This window comes from Ambystoma mexicanum, chromosome 8 (assembly GCF_040938575.1).
Source record: "Ambystoma mexicanum isolate Mex_15411 chromosome 8, UKY_AmexF1_1, whole genome shotgun sequence".
NCBI lineage: Eukaryota > Metazoa > Chordata > Amphibia > Caudata > Ambystomatidae > Ambystoma > Ambystoma mexicanum.
The window spans coordinates 1,698,827,951-1,698,848,912 of NC_090929.1; the positions used below are offsets into that span (position 1 = coordinate 1,698,827,951).

General features: G+C 46.5%; 1 protein-coding gene across 1 annotated transcript in view; it reads left to right on the forward strand.

The window, feature by feature from the left end:
• The first annotated feature begins 1,210 nt into the window (after positions 1-1,210).
• The window catches only part of LOC138473470 (deleted in malignant brain tumors 1 protein-like), a 170,820-nt gene continuing 151,068 nt past the window's right edge, over positions 1,211-20,962 (forward strand). Inside the window, exons 1-5 of the mRNA XM_069612116.1 lie at positions 1,211-1,226; positions 4,933-4,971; positions 8,812-9,132; positions 14,625-14,663; positions 18,504-18,824. Coding sequence (XP_069468217.1) covers positions 1,211-1,226; positions 4,933-4,971; positions 8,812-9,132; positions 14,625-14,663; positions 18,504-18,824 — 736 coding nt within the window. The remainder of the gene's footprint in view (positions 1,227-4,932; positions 4,972-8,811; positions 9,133-14,624; positions 14,664-18,503; positions 18,825-20,962) is intronic.

The following is a 20,962-nucleotide window of genomic DNA, read 5'->3' on the forward strand; positions in this document are numbered from 1 at the left end:
ACTCTCTAGGTCAAGTTATAACGCTTTGTAAACGTTTGACCTAGATTACTTCTGAAGCCAGTGAAGGAAAATGAGCATGACAGACTGGCTAGCAGTGTACTTTCCAGAGTTTTTATTTTATTTTGTGAAACAAAAGAAGACGATTTCCCTGCAGGAAGGTCTACTCAGCTAAATATATAGGCTCCACTGCTAAAAAGTAGTGTGAGCGGCTACACCTAAGCTGACTTCAGACTCAGTGGGCCTCATTATAAGTGTTGCAATAAGGCAACAACGGCGCTGGTAGGGCTACTGGTGCCGTTGTTACCTCGCCACAACATTCGAGTTCTGCTTGCTGGGCCGCTCTGTACGCCTGGTCAGACCAGACGTGCAGAGCGGCACCCGCTAGCAGAACAGGATGCTAACAACGGCCCCCATTATTAACGGGACCGTTGTTAGCATCCTCCCCATTCCCATTGAGCCCTATGGGGGTTCAAATGGGAATGGGGACATACCGGGTCTGGGTCCCGCGAATGGGAATTACCGGGCCCTCAAAGGTCGGAATGGCCCAGTAATTCCCATTTTTCGGGACCCAGACCCGGGTTTGGGGGTAGCCATGCCGCTAAAAACAGCATGGCTACCTCCAAACTCGTAATGAGGCCCAGTGGGTGGGCGTTCGTATAGTAGATACATACATCTGCTGTGCACTTTTCTAAAGACACGCCAGCAGCTGAAATATGAACTGAACACATTTCAGATACAAAAGTATCATGTAATTTTAAATGCGCAAATGCAAACTGTATCTTGTAGTGTCATTTCACGAGCTAATGTGGCTCTAGGTAGATAGGCTAAAGTACAGACATAGGACTCCATGGAGGGGATTGACGGTATTACTGGTACCTGCAATAGCATCAGTGTCCTGCTGGTGGGGCCATGACTTACCTCCCACTCTTGGCTGGAGGTAGATCAGTGACCCTCACCGGCAAACTTGCAGTTTTGCACTGCAGTAACAGTGCCAGTCACGTAATTAGCTGCATTTTTACCAGCATTTTTCCCTCTTCGTAAAACTTGCAATGAGGCCATTTGTATTCTATTGATATTTATAGCACTTTCAATAAAGTGCTGTAAATGGTTTACAAAAAAAGAGTACAAAATAAGTAAAAATGTAGCTGACAAGAATGGTAAATTTAGTTGACAGAAAGAGAGTGTCAAGAAAATGAGCTTTTAACCGAGTATGAAAGATGTGGAAAGTAAGGAGAGGAGCAGATATCAGGTGAAAGTGAGTTCCACACTTTAGGGGCAAGAAGAGAAAAAGAGTGACAATGAGAGGGAGTACAGGGGGGGTAAAAAACCGAGAGAAGATGTAAATGTTTTGAACAGAGAGATTGAGAAGGGGAGTAGGTAGGGACAAGGGATGAAAGGTAAGGGGGGGCCTGACCATGATAATATTTGAAAATATTAATAAGGGAATGAAATTGAAGAAAAGAATCGAAAGGTTGAAGAGCCAAGTGGGGTAAGGTGAGAAGAACGAAGGCCTACTAGAAGAGCTGAGCAATAGTCCAGTCGAGAGAACATTGAAGTGGAGATAAGTAGCTTAGTAGCATGGAAAGATAGAAAAGGTTGAATGTGACGAATGGTATAAACATAGTATCGGCAGATGCAAGCAGTACTAGAAATGTGATGAGTGAAGGTTACGGATGAACCAAAAGTGACCCGAGGAGATAATGGCGAGACCAGAGGCTAGGGACGCTGCAGTGGGGGAAGAGTCATGGAAAAAAGAGAACTTCCGGTTTTAGAGTGGGTAATATGAAAGACACGAGAGGACATCCAAGACTGGACAGCAGAATGGCAGGCTGAGATGGTGGAATGATGGGAAATGGCAAAGGAAAGAAAGCTCTGGGAGTCATTGGCATGGAAGGAGTCAATAAGTGCAGATAGAGGAATAGTGTAGTGGAAATGGCCAAGGACAGTGCCTTGTGGGACACTGTAGAGAAGGGGACGGGGTGAAGTATGACCAGCTCAGGAAGCCGAGTAAGTGCGACTGGAAAGATAGGACCGAGAAACATTAAAAAACTGCATCAGAAAAGCCAAGAGACGTTAGAGCAGAAAGTAGTGTGGGGTGATCAACAGCATCAAATACAGCAGAGAGCTCAAGGAGGTTGTGAACTGATGAGTTTCTGCTGTGCCGGGCAGAAAAAGGGCAAAATAGTTTCAGTAGATTGGGCCGGGTGAAAACAGAAGTAGGGATTGCCAAGTGCTCATAGAAGCCCAGAAGTAAAGTCCCAAACGATGCCAAGGTGGGAGGCTACTAGCTACCTGCTGGGGAAGAGGCTTCCCAAGGGTGTGGTACACAGCTGCCAGGCAGTAGACCCTCAAGGGCACTGCCGAAGGGTGGGGGTTTACTGGTGTCGACTAGATATAGAGCCTGGAACCTGTGAGGTTCATGAGGCACCAGGCCACCAGTTTCAGTGGCAGTGGTAGAGTCAGCAGGGAAGGGATTAAGTAAAACAGGAACACAAAGGTTTCAGAAGTTTCCGGAACTTAAGGAAGTTCAGCTCAAGTATAAGAGGAGCAAGAAAGCTTTTAGAAAAGAGACACACAAGCCGAAGACAGAGACATGCCTCCCACTCCCTGTTTCAAAAAGCGTTTGACAAGCACAGTATAACAGTTACAGCAGCGGAGGGCTCTAGCAGGGCAGTATTTAGGGGAACAAAGTTGGACATATTGTAGTCCTTGCAGGAGCCAATGTTCACATTTTCGAGCAGCAGCGTTAAAATCCCTAGGCTTCAGGCCAAGGATAAGTCTTGCAGCCCTATTCTATATTTTCCAAGGGAGGGCATAGAGATCAAAGGGGGAAGTTAAGAAGAGGCTGTTGCAGTAGTCTAGCATGCACAAGACCAGGGCTCTACATATGTTCAGCTTCTGGGGAAAGTGACGAACGATACAATGCCTGGAAGAAGGTCAAACTCAAAGCATGGGCTTTTTTTACAAACTTCAAAATTTAAGTAAAAAAGGAGGTTTTTTTCCTCCCAGGATGGTGAAATTAGAGGGCCCGAAGACAGCGGCCAGAGGGTATGAAAAGAAACATTGCACAGGTGTCCCAGTAAGAAAGATCTCCGTCTTACTGGCATTGAGGCAGCGATTGTTAGCTGCACACAATGCCTCGATGAAGATCACACAATCAGGGATAAAAAACAAGGAGAACAAATTAGTTCAGGGAAGTTTAAGGAAAGCTGTGTGTCATTAACATAACACTGGAAATGAGACAAATGAAAGACATCAGGTGAGCCAGAGGGATGATCTAGATGTGGAAGAGCCACAATCATAGCATAAAACCCTGGGGTACTCTGCAGGTACACAGTGAGGTGGTGCAGTACAAACAGCCCAGTTGCAGCTGGTAAAGACGGTCACAGAGGAAAACAACACAGCCAGTCCAGTGCTCGCTGCATAATGCTAATGGTATCATGTATGTAACAGTTTAATGAGTTAATAATTGTTGACCGTGTCCAAGGCGGAAGAGACATCAAGGAGCACTGTCCTGGATTGTACTACACTCATAAATACAATATACACTTTAATGATACCATTCCACCATATTACAAATACTGCATACCCCCCATACAGTACCTATAATTACTATTCACATATTACTATGCTATGTGTTGCCAGTTGCCACAACCACCACAATAGAATTAAACCATATACGTACGTACAATACACCTTCAAATAGCAAAACTCACCCAGAACCCCCTGCCATCTCCATAATGTCCACGGACAATATCAATGGACTGCGGACTAGGCGGGCCCTGCACACCCTTTTTCACCTATAAAAACAGCTCCATATCATCTTTATTCCACTCCCCCATCTCTTTCAGCCACCAAATAACCCCAAATGTGTTTTGCAAACTGTTCACAGCAATGTCCGCAGACTACTGCAGCACCTGCACGCTATTTTTCCACTTATAAAAACAGCCCCATATCATCTTTATTCCACCCACCACCCTTTCCAGCCCCTCTTTTGGCCCCAAATAACGTCAAATGTTTTTTCAAAACTTTTTCCCACCCCGTTAGCCACAGACACCGGCGGCTGTCCGTGGATCCAACATGGCGACCGTTTAAAAAAATATAACACACCTCACGCTTTTCACCATCAAATTAGTGGTTGCATCTGATGACAGAGGACATCACGCCGGACCCTGTTTGGTACAGGGGGGTGTCTGTGGACATAGTAGGGAAGTGAGTCCGAGGAACGGACCCAGACATCACACATATTTTCTTTACGTACTGTTTGGCCGTTTTTGAAAGGAACTACAGGACAGAATTACACCAAATTTACAAACGCACGCTTTCAGGACTAAGCCGCCGCTCCCAGTGCAAATTTGGGGAAATCCATCCAGCGGTTTGAGCTGTAGGCATGAGCAATTTTTCTTTTCCATTGCCTCTATGAGAATTTCCACACATTTTGGGGCCCCCCCTATAACTTTGCCCACCTTGACAAAACCACACCAAACTTTGCAGAATTATTTTGAGGGTGGGCATATACTTTATTTGCAACGTTTGGTCAGGATTTATCCAGGTGGGGCGAAGTTATATGCCGCACAAACAGTGCTCTATCTATGAGTTGAGCAACTTAGCCATAACTACAAGGCCTCTACCGCAGGCCGTGGAATATATGCCTGCGTTCTAGCTCTGTCTATCCATTTCAGGGGTGGGTTCTTAGTGTTTTGACTGGGGTTTAAGCCTAGTGTATATTTCCATAGAACCTTCTTTGTAAATTGCTTTTATTTTGGCATTTACCATGCTATTGCTGTTCAGAAGCTTCTGGTTATGCAAGGCCCATGCCACCAGTATAGAGAAGGAGCGGTGCCATTCACTAGGTAGACAATGCCCATTAGATAACTATTCTGCACTTTGCAATGTATGACAATCTGACATGTTGTTGTTATTCTTTTCTAGGGGCAGTTACATCTACTACACCATCAACGCCACAAGCAGGTAAGAGCAGCCACACACTCTGTTTGTTCATTAGTGCAAATGAAACAGGGGTAGGATTGGGATTGGATTAAAATAAAATCAGAGAATGGATATGAGTATGGCATTGTGGGGAAGCTCCTATTGGCTCTACCTATTTTACCTTCATGACTTATCCACCACTGCACCCATCTGTAGTACAGGTGTTGGCAAAGTGCCTGGAAGCCTTTGCTTTCCCTTGTACTTCTTCGGTCCAGAATCAGACTTTGTCACAGTTAGTTTCAACCAATAACAGGCAAATGTTTGCCTACCAAGATAAAGACCTAGAAATCAAGAGCAGAAAGTGTAAATTAGATGAGCTTGGGGCACCCTGGCAGCACCACATAAGCCAATAAGCCCACATAGATGGATGAGGCCAGTGTTAGTTAATGAGACAGACCTCTGCCAAAAAGTCCTAGTTTTAAGGAATTTCGCAATGGAAAGCAGGCTGAGAAGGAAGGAGTTTGCATTGCATTCAAGGGAGGCTTTTCTAAGCAAAGCCTGAGCATTACAGGCAGGAAATGTTCATGTTCCCACCAAATTTCTTTAAAACATGAAGTGATTTCATAAGGAGCAGCCTAATATGTATCCCATGGCGGATAGGGTTTGGCTGGCCAACAGAGCCGTGGGGTGGGGGGATGGGTGGTCCTGGTCAAATGGTTGGATTCAAGTTATGGTTTGGGGGCCTAGAAGGTGATTTCAATTAGCTATTTTTTCTGTGGTCATGGGCGCTTGAGTGAATAAGAGTACAGTAGAAGTATCTTGTAAAAACACAGCCATGCAGACTGGTGCTGATGGCTTTCTGCAGGCTTCTGTAGAATCAGACTCCTGTTCTTTATCACACTGTGGGTGCTCTTCTGGGTCCTTGCAAGGATGCAGGACACCTGTGGGCTAGCAGCCACACTTCAAACCAGTACATGTGATTGCAGTGTCACAGCCAGGACCTTTCGCCTCAGAAGATTCGGCTGCTTGAGATTTCTGTAGCAAACAGTAACATATGATGTCATTCAGCAGTCACCAATCTTGGGGACACCTGAAGACACCCATCTGCCGATGCTCCAGGTAGATGCACTGCTCCTTCCCTTCAACACCAGGAATTCAGCACCTGTCAAGAAGCCTGGGGAGACGTGTGACTGTCTTGGAATGCTACACTTGCCGCCCTGTCTTTCCTGTATCGTTCCTCGACAGAGTGTGTCTAACTCACTGAAAAAAGCATGGCAGCGGATGGAGATCCCTAGGTACTAATCACAGAGGTGAGAATGAAGTCCAACCACATAGGAGGACCTTATGGGTTCCTGACAGTATGACATCAGTACCTGCTTTAATGAAGCCGAGAGCAAGTTGGTGCACAATTGTGAGATGAAATTTCTCTCTTGGAAAACAGCCTTCAGTGTGGCCATCATGTCCGCCAGAAGAACTCTGGAACTCCAAGCTCTGTTTGTCAGTCTAGAACCAACAATAAAACAAACACACCGTACCAACCACTAACCTTCCCCACTCCTCGCTTCTCTCCAGCATACTCCACACTTTCCTCACATGATCTAACGGGCCAGTCTCACCTCACACAAACACACAACCCACACATCCACCATAAGAACTAAGTACCGCAAACAAACATCTCAGTCACTGGACATTGACCTTCCAGACACAATGGGCCTCATTCCGAGTCTGGCGCTAACCAATGGCGCTATTAGCGCCTTGGTCGGCGCCAGACCCGTACCGGCACCGCCGTGATGGAATGGGAAATTACCGCCCTATTCCGAGTTGACCAGGGCGGTAATTTCCCATTCCCCAGGGCTCTTCCCCATTCCCAAATGAGCCCCCATAGGGCTCAATGGGAATGGGGAAATTGCAAATAACGGTGACTGTACTTTACGGTCACCGTTATTGGCTTAAAAGCCCCTTTGCGCCCTCGTCCCTAACGCCTGCTAAAAGCAGGCGTTAAGGACGAGAGCGCAAAGGGAACTCGGAATGTGGTGTTAATGGATTACCGGCACCGGTCTCGTTAACGGTGACCGGTATCCCTTACCGCCATACTCGGAATGAGGCCCAATAACCCCAATGCGCACAATCCAAACACACCTAGAAAGCAAACTCGCACAGACACCAGTTTCTCCTGGTTCTACAAGCACCAACAAGCAAGCACAACCTCTATCCCACCCCCTCTTCCCTCACTAACCTACCCAAACCACCTTCTTGCAGAACCACATAAAATAACATCAGCCATATTCCGAGTTCCATAGAGGCAGAGAAGTCCTCAAGCCTCACCTGAAATTCCTTCTCAAAGTTATTACAAAATTTGCGCTCGACGAGTCCATCTCTCTGCAGGCTTTCTTCAAAGACCACTGAACTCCGGCGGGACCCACATTGGCCTCCTATGACTTGTTTTGCATGTTAAAATTGTACATGCAATGCACACTCAATCACGTCATCTGTTTGGTGCCTTTGGTAGTCCTTCTCTGTGCTTCGGCGCAGGCTTCTGTTTCTTGCTCTCCGGCTGGATCTTCCTCTCTCTGTGTGGGTCTAAGGCCCTTTAGGTTGTTCGCTGAAAGGCAATGGGAAACTCCACTAGTTCCTCTAATTATTCTACTGTTCAACTCCCATAAAGCCAACACACACTTGGGATTCTTTGTTAAATGGATTCCTTGCCCCCATTAGTTGGTAACCCCCAGCAGGATTCCGCTTGCCCTTTCGCACAGGGGCTGCTAAATTTAGTGGGCTCACCTCCCTAGTCCCAAAGGCAGTGGCTCCTCTTGGGGAGAGGGGACGAATTCCTGGGATTCACCACATTTGGGAAGCTGTTGAGGATGCGACTGTCAGTGGATGGGGTGTGGCTGTGAGCTTGTGTCTGCCTCCAGTGAAGGCTCCAGGTTGGGATGTGTTGGGATTTCTAATTAGGTGAGGTATGTGGAAAAGATGGTATTTGAGATGAAGGGCCTCTTTACAAATTTGGCGGTGCGGGAAAAAAGTGGCAGTAATTCCGTTATGGCCACTGTTCCCATGCTGCGAAGGATGGAGGATTTACCTCCAGGCCCCAACTGGAGGTAACTCTGACCGCGACCGGCAAAGCACTGCCGCTATTACTGGCACTGATGTTATCGGAGCCGTAATACCGGCAATTCCTGCCATGGAGTTCTATGAAACTCCAGGGAATGGGGAATAACCACCCTTATCGGCACTTGGAATATGCCAGTAATTCTGACATTCCAAGGGCCGGTAACAGTAATACTGTTTGCCGGTATCCTGCTGAATCTACCGGCAGGATACCGGCAAACTTATAATGGCCCTCAAAGTCTTTTAATTGTGTGTTATTGCTTATGTAATGTTTTCTATTCAGAGGTGCTGACATGTATATCTTTTATGATGCATAAGCAAAGGTTTTCTGTAGGGGACTTTCAGAATGAAATGCATGGCAATTAGATTTGTTTAATTTTGGGTGGGATTTTGGAATATATATGTTTAAGTTTGTGTTGCCAGTTGCACGTGTCACTTGGTCGTGGGCCATTAATAACTGTATTGCAGTTATCTATTTGGGGTGCAACTATAATGTGTACACTGCTTCAGGTTCCTACACAAACCCTACTAAAATGCAGCACAAACAGTGAATGCGACTTTACTAAATGTCATCACTCATCCTGTGAAACTAATCTCACAAATAGAGTGGCTAGCAAAGGCTGTAAGGCTAAGCCAATCAGAGCAAGTAAAATGTATTTCTAGTCCCAACACGCTGGCAGAACTACGTATCACTTTACAGACCTTTCTGCTTCCTTCTTTGCTGTTTGCTATCCATTTGCGAACCTCGAAATATTGTTTCTGTTTCCCTAGCACCTCAAGAACTGGACTTGCGCCTGACGAATGGAGGACAAATTTGTGCCGGCCGCATTGAGATTTATTATGAAGGCGCGTGGGGGACAGTGTGCGATGATTTCTGGAGCAAAGCAAATTCACAAGTCATCTGCAGACAGCTGGGCTGTGGGACTGTCATTGCATCTCCTGGAGGGGCCTTCTTCGGCCAGGGTTCTGGAAGCATCCTTCTGGACGACGTGCTCTGCAAAGGACAAGAGGTGCACTTGTGGGACTGCCCCAACCGAGGATGGAATGTCAACAACTGCGACCATAACAATGATGCTGGGGTTGTGTGTTCAGGTAATTCTTTCACATTTTATGAACAGCCGTGTCAAGCGAATGCTTGCTGGATTAGCAATTCTCTCAAGGTGTTGGATCTGAGCAGCCTATGGCTTACAATGGAGCTTTTTTTGTGGGTTCTGAAAGACAGGAAGTTTCTCACTATCAGGTGGCAAGACTTTGGCCATCATTAGAAGTAAGCCGGTCTGGAAAAAATGTGCTGGTAACAACATTATCAGCACCTTTTCCTGCCCGGCTCACTCTGAGTCTGCCGGTAGGGGCTGTGAACTACCTTCAGGCCTGACCCCTACCAGTCACATGGGACTCCATGGGAATGGGAACTTAGCGTTCCCCCACCACCCATACTATCCCAGTATTACTGGTATATCGGGCAGCGGAAACGGTAAGCCAAAGTTGCTGGTAGGCCGCTAGTAAAACCGCCAGCTTACCAGCAACCTCATTATGAAGGCCAAAATAACAATAAAAGCAGGTGCAGGTGGAATATTCACCTACCAGAGCCCACTGACACTATAGTCATTTCAATTCTCCAATTCTAGCAGAAAATCTGAGATCACTGTGAACTCTCTAGGTCAAGTTATAACGCTTTGTAAACGTTTGACCTAGGTTACTTCTGAAGCCAGTGAAGGAAAATGAGCATGACAGACTGGCTAGCAGTGTACTTTCCAGAGTTTTTATTTTATTTTGTGAAACAAAAGAAGACGATTTCCCTGCAGGAAGGTCTACTCAGCTAAATATATAGGCTCCACTGCTAAAAAGTAGTGTGAGCGGCTACACCTAAGCTGACTTCAGACTCAGTGGGCCTCATTATAAGTGTTGCAATAAGGCAACAACGGCGCTGGTAGGGCTACTGGTGCCGTTGTTACCTCGCCACAACATTCGAGTTCTGCTTGCTGGGCCGCTCTGTACGCCTGGTCAGACCAGACGTGCAGAGCGGCACCCGCTAGCAGAACAGGATGCTAACAACGGCCCCCATTATTAACGGGACCGTTGTTAGCATCCTCCCCATTCCCATTGAGCCCTATGGGGGTTCAAATGGGAATGGGGACATACCGGGTCTGGGTCCCGCGAATGGGAATTACCGGGCCCTCAAAGGTCGGAATGGCCCAGTAATTCCCATTTTTCGGGACCCAGACCCGGGTTTGGGGGTAGCCATGCCGCTAAAAACAGCATGGCTACCTCCAAACTCGTAATGAGGCCCAGTGGGTGGGCGTTCGTATAGTAGATACATACATCTGCTGTGCACTTTTCTAAAGACACGCCAGCAGCTGAAATATGAACTGAACACATTTCAGATACAAAAGTATCATGTAATTCTAAATGCGCAAATGCAAACTGTATCTTGTAGTGTCATTTCACGAGCTAATGTGGCTCTAGGTAGATAGGCTAAAGTACAGACATAGGACTCCATGGAGGGGATTGACGGTATTACTGGTACCTGCAATAGCATCAGTGTCCTGCTGGTGGGGCCATGACTTACCTCCCACTCTTGGCTGGAGGTAGATCAGTGACCCTCACCGGCAAACTTGCAGTTTTGCACTGCAGTAACAGTGCCAGTCACGTAATTAGCTGCATTTTTACCAGCATTTTTCCCTCTTCGTAAAACTTGCAATGAGGCCATTTGTATTCTATTGATATTTATAGCACTTTCAATAAAGTGCTGTAAATGGTTTACAAAAAAAGAGTACAAAATAAGTAAAAATGTAGCTGACAAGAATGGTAAATTTAGTTGACAGAAAGAGAGTGTAAAGAAAATGAGCTTTTAACCGAGTATGAAAGATGTGGAAAGTAAGGAGAGGAGCAGATATCAGGTGAAAGTGAGTTCCACACTTTAGGGGCAAGAAGAGAAAAAGAGTGACAATGAGAGGGAGTACAGGGGGGGTAAAAAACCGAGAGAAGATGTAAATGTTTTGAACAGAGAGATTGAGAAGGGGAGTAGGTAGGGACAAGGGATGAAAGGTAAGGGGGGGCCTGACCATGATAATATTTGAAAATATTAATAAGGGAATGAAATTGAAGAAAAGAATCGAAAGGTTGAAGAGCCAAGTGGGGTAAGGTGAGAAGAACGAAGGCCTACTAGAAGAGCTGAGCAATAGTCCAGTCGAGAGAACATTGAAGTGGAGATAAGTAGCTTAGTAGCATGGAAAGATAGAAAAGGTTGAATGTGACGAATGGTATAAACATAGTATCGGCAGATGCAAGCAGTACTAGAAATGTGATGAGTGAAGGTTACGGATGAACCAAAAGTGACTCGAGGAGATAATGGCGAGACCAGAGGCTAGGGACGCTGCAGTGGGGGAAGAGTCATGGAAAAAAGAGAACTTCCGGTTTTAGAGTGGGTAATATGAAAGACACGAGAGGACATCCAAGACTGGACAGCAGAATGGCAGGCTGAGATGGTGGAATGATGGGAAATGGCAAAGGAAAGAAAGCTCTGGGAGTCATTGGCATGGAAGGAGTCAAAAAGTGCAGATAGAGGAATAGTGTAGTGGAAATGGCCAAGGACAGTGCCTTGTGGGACACTGTAGAGAAGGGGACGGGGTGAAGTATGACCAGCTCAGGAAGCCGAGTAAGTGCGACTGGAAAGATAGGACCGAGAAACATTAAAAAACTGCATCAGAAAAGCCAAGAGACGTTAGAGCAGAAAGTAGTGTGGGGTGATCAACAGCATCAAATACAGCAGAGAGCTCAAGGAGGTTGTGAACTGATGAGTTTTTGCTGTGCCGGGCAGAAAAAGGGCAAAATAGTTTCAGTAGATTGGGCCGGGTGAAAACAGGAGTAGGGATTGCCAAGTGCTCATAGAAGCCCAGAAGTAAAGTCCCAAACGATGCCAAGGTGGGAGGCTACTAGCTACCTGCTGGGGAAGAGGCTTCCCAAGGGTGTGGTACACAGCTGCCAGGCAGTAGACCCTCAAGGGCACTGCCGAAGGGTGGGGGTTTACTGGTGTCGACTAGATATAGAGCCTGGAACCTGTGAGGTTCATGAGGCACCAGGCCACCAGTTTCAGTGGCAGTGGTAAGAGTCAGCAGGGAAGGGATTAAGTAAAACAGGAACACAAAGGTTTCAGAAGTTTCCGGAACTTAAGGAAGTTCAGCTCAAGTATAAGAGGAGCAAGAAAGCTTTTAGAAAAGAGACACACAAGCCGAAGACAGAGACATGCCTCCCACTCCCTGTTTCAAAAAGCGTTTGACAAGCACAGTATAACAGTTACAGCAGCGGAGGGCTCTAGCAGGGCAGTATTTAGGGGAACAAAGTTGGACATATTGTAGTCCTTGCAGGAGCCAATGTTCACATTTTCGAGCAGCAGCGTTAAAATCCCTAGGCTTCAGGCCAAGGATAAGTCTTGCAGCCCTATTCTATATTTTCCAAGGGAGGGCATAGAGATCAAAGGGGGAAGTTAAGAAGAGGCTGTTGCAGTAGTCTAGCATGCACAAGACCAGGGCTCTACATATGTTCAGCTTCTGGGGAAAGTGACGAACAATACAATGCCTGGAAGAAGGTCAAACTCAAAGCATGGGCTTTTTTTACAAACTTCAAAATTTAAGTAAAAAAGGAGGTTTTTTTCCTCCCAGGATGGTGAAATTAGAGGGCCCGAAGACAGCGGCCAGAGGGTATGAAAAGAAACATTGCACAGGTGTCCCAGTAAGAAAGATCTCCGTCTTACTGGCATTGAGGCAGCGATTGTTAGCTGCACACAATGCCTCGATGAAGATCACACAATCAGGGATAAAAAACAAGGAGAACAAATTAGTTCAGGGAAGTTTAAGGAAAGCTGTGTGTCATTAACATAACACTGGAAATGAGACAAATGAAAGACATCAGGTGAGCCAGAGGGATGATCTAGATGTGGAAGAGCCACAATCATAGCATAAAACCCTGGGGTACTCTGCAGGTACACAGTGAGGTGGTGCAGTACAAACAGCCCAGTTGCAGCTGGTAAAGACGGTCACAGAGGAAAACAACACAGCCAGTCCAGTGCTCGCTGCATAATGCTAATGGTATCATGTATGTAACAGTTTAATGAGTTAATAATTGTTGACCGTGTCCAAGGCGGAAGAGACATCAAGGAGCACTGTCCTGGATTGTACTACACTCATAAATACAATATACACTTTAATGATACCATTCCACCATATTACAAATACTGCATACCCCCCATACAGTACCTATAATTACTATTCACATATTACTATGCTATGTGTTGCCAGTTGCCACAACCACCACAATAGAATTAAACCATATACGTACGTACAATACACCTTCAAATAGCAAAACTCACCCAGAACCCCCTGCCATCTCCATAATGTCCACGGACAATATCAATGGACTGCGGACTAGGCGGGCCCTGCACACCCTTTTTCACCTATAAAAACAGCTCCATATCATCTTTATTCCACTCCCCCATCTCTTTCAGCCACCAAATAACCCCAAATGTGTTTTGCAAACTGTTCACAGCAATGTCCGCAGACTACTGCAGCACCTGCACGCCCTTTTTCCACTTATAAAAACAGCCCCATATCATCTTTATTCCACCCACCACCCTTTCCAGCCCCTCTTTTGGCCCCAAATAACGTCAAATGTTTTTTCAAAACTTTTTCCCACCCCGTTAGCCACAGACACCGGCGGCTGTCCGTGGATCCAACATGGCGACCGTTTAAAAAAATATAACACACCTCACGCTTTTCACCATCAAATTAGTGGTTGCATCTGATGACAGAGGACATCACGCCGGACCCTGTTTGGTACAGGGGGGTGTCTGTGGACATAGTAGGGAAGTGAGTCCGAGGAACGGACCCAGACATCACACATATTTTCTTTACGTACTGTTTGGCCGTTTTTGAAAGGAACTACAGGACAGAATTACACCAAATTTACAAACGCACGCTTTCAGGACTAAGCCGCCGCTCCCAGTGCAAATTTGGGGAAATCCATCCAGCGGTTTGAGCTGTAGGCATGAGCAATTTTTCTTTTCCATTGCCTCTATGAGAATTTCCACACATTTTGGGGCCCCCCCTATAACTTTGCCCACCTTGACAAAACCACACCAAACTTTGCAGAATTATTTTGAGGGTGGGCATATACTTTATTTGCAACGTTTGGTCAGGATTTATCCAGGTGGGGCGAAGTTATATGCCGCACAAACAGTGCTCTATCTATGAGTTGAGCAACTTAGCCATAACTACAAGGCCTCTACCGCAGGCCGTGGAATATATGCCTGCGTTCTAGCTCTGTCTATCCATTTCAGGGGTGGGTTCTTAGTGTTTTGACTGGGGTTTAAGCCTAGTGTATATTTCCATAGAACCTTCTTTGTAAATTGCTTTTATTTTGGCATTTACCATGCTATTGCTGTTCAGAAGCTTCTGGTTATGCAAGGCCCATGCCACCAGTATAGAGAAGGAGCGGTGCCATTCACTAGGTAGACAATGCCCATTAGATAACTATTCTGCACTTTGCAATGTATGACAATCTGACATGTTGTTGTTATTCTTTTCTAGGGGCAGTTACATCTACTACACCATCAACGCCACAAGCAGGTAAGAGCAGCCACACACTCTGTTTGTTCATTAGTGCAAATGAAACAGGGGTAGGATTGGGATTGGATTAAAATAAAATCAGAGAATGGATATGAGTATGGCATTGTGGGGAAGCTCCTATTGGCTCTACCTATTTTACCTTCATGACTTATCCACCACTGCACCCATCTGTAGTACAGGTGTTGGCAAAGTGCCTGGAAGCCTTTGCTTTCCCTTGTACTTCTTCGGTCCAGAATCAGACTTTGTCACAGTTAGTTTCAACCAATAACAGGCAAATGTTTGCCTACCAAGATAAAGACCTAGAAATCAAGAGCAGAAAGTGTAAATTAGATGAGCCTGGGGCACCCTGGCAGCACCACATAAGCCAATAAGCCCACATAGATGGATGAGGCCAGTGTTAGTTAATGAGACAGACCTCTGCCAAAAAGTCCTAGTTTTAAGGAATTTCGCAATGGAAAGCAGGCTGAGAAGGAAGGAGTTTGCATTGCATTCAAGGGAGGCTTTTCTAAGCAAAGCCTGAGCATTACAGGCAGGAAATGTTCATGTTCCCACCAAATTTCTTTAAAACATGAAGTGATTTCATAAGGAGCAGCCTAATATGTATCCCATGACGGATAGGGTTTGGCTGGCCAACAGAGCCGTGGGGTGGCGGGATGGGTGGTCCTGGTCAAATGGTTGGATTCAAGTTATGGTTTGGGGGCCTAGAAGGTGATTTCAATTAGCTATTTTTTCTGTGGTCATGGGCGCTTGAGTGAATAAGAGTACAGTAGAAGTATCTTGTAAAAACACAGCCATGCAGACTGGTGCTGATGGCTTTCTGCAGGCTTCTGTAGAATCAGACTCCTGTTCTTTATCACACTGTGGGTGCTCTTCTGGGTCCTTGCAAGGATGCAGGACACCTGTGGGCTAGCAGCCACACTTCAAACCAGTACATGTGATTGCAGTGTCACAGCCAGGACCTTTCGCCTCAGAAGATTCGGCTGCTTGAGATTTCTGTAGCAAACAGTAACATATAATGTCATTCAGCAGTCACCAATCTTGGGGACACCTGAAGACACCCATCTGCCGATGCTCCAGGTAGATGCACTGCTCCTTCCCTTCAACACCAGGAATTCAGCACCTGTCAAGAAGCCTGGGGAGACGTCTGACTGTCTTGGAATGCTACACTTGCCGCCCTGTCTTTCCTGTATCGTTCCTCGACAGAGTGTGTCTAACTCACTGAAAAAAGCATGGCAGCGGATGGAGATCCCTAGGTACTAATCACAGAGGTGAGAATGAAGTCCAACCACATAGGAGGACCTTATGGGTTCCTGACAGTATGACATCAGTACCTGCTTTAATGAAGCCGAGAGCAAGTTGGTGCACAATTGTGAGATGAAATTTCTCTCTTGGAAAACAGCCTTCAGTGTGGCCATCATGTCCGCCAGAAGAACTCTGGAACTCCAAGCTCTGTTTGTCAGTCTAGAACCAACAATAAAACAAACACACCGTACCAACCACTAACCTTCCCCACTCCTCGCTTCTCTCCAGCATACTCCACACTTTCCTCACATGATCTAACGGGCCAGTCTCACCTCACACAAACACACAACCCACACATCCACCATAAGAACTAAGTACCGCAAACAAACATCTCAGTCACTGGACATTGACCTTCCAGACACAATGGGCCTCATTCCGAGTCTGGCGCTAACCAATGGCGCTATTAGCGCCTTGGTCGGCGCCAGACCCGTACCGGCACCGCCGTGATGGAATGGGAAATTACCGCCCTATCCCGAGTTGACCAGGGCGGTAATTTCCTATTCCCCAGGGCTCTTCCCCATTCCCAAATGAGCCCCCATAGGGCTCAATGGGAATGGGGAAATTGCAAATAACGGTGACTGTACTTTACGGTCACCGTTATTGGCTTAAAAGCCCCTTTGCGCCCTCGTCCCTAACGCCTGCTAAAAGCAGGCGTTAAGGACGAGAGCGCAAAGGGAACTCGGAATGTGGTGTTAATGGATTACCGGCACCGGTCTCGTTAACGGTGACCGGTATCCCTTACCGCCATACTCGGAATGAGGCCCAATAACCCCAATGCGCACAATCCAAACACACCTAGAAAGCAAACTCGCACAGACACCAGTTTCTCCTGGTTCTACAAGCACCAACAAGCAAGCACAACCTCTATCCCACCCCCTCTTCCCTCACTAACCTACCCAAACCACCTTCTTGCAGAACCACATAAAATAACATCAGCCATATTCCGAGTTCCATAGAGGCAGAGAAGTCCTCAAGCCTCACCTGAAATTCCTTCTCAAAGTTATTACAAAATTTGCGCTCGACGAGTCCATCTCTCTGCAGGCTTTCTTCAAAGACCACTGAACTCCGGCGGGACCCACATTGGCCTCCTATGACTTGTTTTGCATGTTAAAATTGTACATGCAATGCACACTCAATCACGTCATCTGTTTGGTGCCTTTGGTAGTCCTTCTCTGTGCTTCGGCGCAGGCTTCTGTTTCTTGCTCTCCGGCTGGATCTTCCTCTCTCTGTGTGGGTCTAAGGCCCTTTAGGTTGTTCGCTGAAAGGCAATGGGAAACTCCACTAGTTCCTCTAATTATTCTACTGTTCAACTCCCATAAAGCCAACACACACTTGGGATTCTTTGTTAAATGGATTCCTTGCCCCCATTAGTTGGTAACCCCCAGCAGGATTCCGCTTGCCCTTTCGCACAGGGGCTGCTAAATTTAGTGGGCTCACCTCCCTAGTCCCAAAGGCAGTGGCTCCTCTTGGGGAGAGGGGACGAATTCCTGGGATTCACCACATTTGGGAAGCTGTTGAGGATGCGACTGTCAGTGGATGGGGTGTGGCTGTGAGCTTGTGTCTGCCTCCAGTGAAGGCTCCAGGTTGGGATGTGTTGGGATTTCTAATTAGGTGAGGTATGTGGAAAAGATGGTATTTGAGATGAAGGGCCTCTTTACAAATTTGGCGGTGCGGGAAAAAAGTGGCAGTAATTCCGTTATGGCCACTGTTCCCATGCTGCGAAGGATGGAGGATTTACCTCCAGGCCCCAACTGGAGGTAACTCTGACCGCGACCGGCAAAGCACTGCCGCTATTACTGGCACTGATGTTATCGGAGCCGTAATACCGGCAATTCCTGCCATGGAGTTCTATGAAACTCCAGGGAATGGGGAATAACCACCCTTATCGGCACTTGGAATATGCCAGTAATTCTGACATTCCAAGGGCCGGTAACAGTAATACTGTTTGCCGGTATCCTGCTGAATCTACCGGCAGGATACCGGCAAACTTATAATGGCCCTCAAAGTCTTTTAATTGTGTGTTATTGCTTATGTAATGTTTTCTATTCAGAGGTGCTGACATGTATATCTTTTATGATGCATAAGCAAAGGTTTTCTGTAGGGGACTTTCAGAATGAAATGCATGGCAATTAGATTTGTTTAATTTTGGGTGGGATTTTGGAATATATATGTTTAAGTTTGTGTTGCCAGTTGCACGTGTCACTTGGTCGTGGGCCATTAATAACTGTATTGCAGTTATCTATTTGGGGTGCAACTATAATGTGTACACTGCTTCAGGTTCCTACACAAACCCTACTAAAATGCAGCACAAACAGTGAATGCGACTTTACTAAATGTCATCACTCATCCTGTGAAACTAATCTCACAAATAGAGTGGCTAGCAAAGGCTGTAAGGCTAAGCCAATCAGAGCAAGTAAAATGTATTTCTAGTCCCAACACGCTGGCAGAACTACGTATCACTTTACAGACCTTTCTGCTTCCTTCTTTGCTGTTTGCTATCCATTTGCGAACCTCGAAATATTGTTTCTGTTTCCCTAGCACCTCAAGAACTGGACTTGCGCCTGACGAATGGAGGACAAATTTGTGCCGGCCGCATTGAGATTTATTATGAAGGCGCGTGGGGGACAGTGTGCGATGATTTCTGGAGCAAAGCAAATTCACAAGTCATCTGCAGACAGCTGGGCTGTGGGACTGTCATTGCATCTCCTGGAGGGGCCTTCTTCGGCCAGGGTTCTGGAAGCATCCTTCTGGACGACGTGCTCTGCAAAGGACAAGAGGTGCACTTGTGGGACTGCCCCAACCGAGGATGGAATGTCAACAACTGCGACCATAACAATGATGCTGGGGTTGTGTGTTCAGGTAATTCTTTCACATTTTATGAACAGCCGTGTCAAGCGAATGCTTGCTGGATTAGCAATTCTCTCAAGGTGTTGGATCTGAGCAGCCTATGGCTTACAATGGAGCTTTTTTTGTGGGTTCTGAAAGACAGGAAGTTTCTCACTATCAGGTGGCAAGACTTTGGCCATCATTAGAAGTAAGCCGGTCTGGAAAAAATGTGCTGGTAACAACATTATCAGCACCTTTTCCTGCCCGGCTCACTCTGAGTCTGCCGGTAGGGGCTTTGAACTACCTTCAGGCCCGACCCCTACCAGTCACATGGGACTCCATGGGAATGGGAACTTAGCGTTCCCCCACCACCCATACTATCCCAGTATTACCGGTATATCGGGCAGCGGAAACGGTAAGCCAAAGTTGCTGGTAGGCCGCTAGTACTACCGCCAGCTTACCAGCAACCTCATTATGAAAGCCAAAATAACAATAAAAGCAGGTGCAGGTGGAATATACACTACCAGAGCCCAATTCTAGCAGAAAATCTGAGATCAATGTGAACTCTCTAGGTCAAGTTATAACACTTTGTAAACGTTTGACCTAGATTACTTCTGAAGCCAGTGAATGAAAATGAGCATGACAGAATGGCTAGCAGTGTACTTTCCAGAGTTTTTATTTTATTTTGTGAAACAAAAGAAGACGATTTCCCTGCAGGCTCCACTGCTATAAAGTAGTGTGAGTGGCTACACCTAAGCTTTCTTCAGACTCAGTGGGCCTTATTATAAGTGTTGCAATAAGGCAACAACGGCGCTGGTTGGGCTACTGGCGCCGTTGTTACCTCGCCACAACATTCCGAGTTCTGCTCGCGGGGCCGCTCTGTACGCCTGGTCAGACCAGACGTGCAGAGTGGCACCCGCTAGCAGAACAGGATGCTAACAACGGCCCCCATTATTAACGGGACCGTTGTTAGCATCCTCCCCATTCCCATTGAGCCCTATGGGGGTTCAAATGGGAATGGGGACATACCGGGTCTGGGTCCCGCGAATGGGAATTACCGGGCCCTCAAAGGTCGGAATGGCCCAGTAATTCCCATTTTTCGGGATCCAGACCCGGGTTTGGGGGTAGCCATGCCGCTAAAAACGGCATGGCTACCACCAAACTCGTAATGAGGCCCAGTGGGTGGCCGTTCGTATAGTAGATACATACATCTGCTATGCACTTTTCTAAAGACACGCCAGCAGCTGAAATATGAACTAAACACATTTCAGATACAAAAGTATCATGTAATTTTAAATGCGCAAGTGCAAACTGTATAAGCACTTCTCTTGTAGTTCCATTTCATGAGTTAATGTGGCTCTAGGTAGATAGGCTAAAGCACAGACTTTGGGCCTCATACGTTTGCCGGTATCTCACCAGTAAATCCGGTGTTATACGGGCAAACTGACCTACCATTTCCGCCGCCTGATATCCTGAAATTTCCAGGATTTTACCAGTAGCGGAAAGGGCGGTAAATCCCCATTCCATGGAATCCCATAGGACTCCATGGAGGGGATTGACGGTATTACTGGTACCCGTAATAGCATCAGTGTCCTGCTGGTGGGGGCATGACTTACCTCCCACTCTTGGCTGGAGGTAAATCAGTGACCCTCACCGGCAAACTTGCAGTTTTGCACTGCAGTAACAGTGCCAGTCACGTAATTAGCTGCATTTTTACCAGCATTTTTCCCTCACCGTAAAACTTGCAATGAGGCCCTTTGTATTTGTATTCTATTGATATTTATAGCACTTTCAATAAAGTGCTGTAAATGGTTTACAAAAAAAGAGTACAAAATAAGTAAAAATTAAGCTGACAAGAATGGTAAATTTAGTTGACAGAAAGAGAGTGTCAAGAAAATGAGCTTTTAACCGAGTATGAAAGATGTGGAAAGGAAGGAGAGGAGCAGATATCAGGTGAAAGTGAGTTCCACACTTTAGGGGCAAGAAGAGAAAAAGAGTGACAATGGGCCTCATTAGGACCCTGGCGGTAAGGGGTTTACGCTAGCGTTAGCTGCGCCGACCCCTTACCGCCAATTCCGATTTCCCAGAGCGCCATGGTCATTTTTCCGCCCGCTTTTTGCGGGCGTAAAAATCCATGGCGCTATGGGACCTTGGTGTTAATTACGCCACCG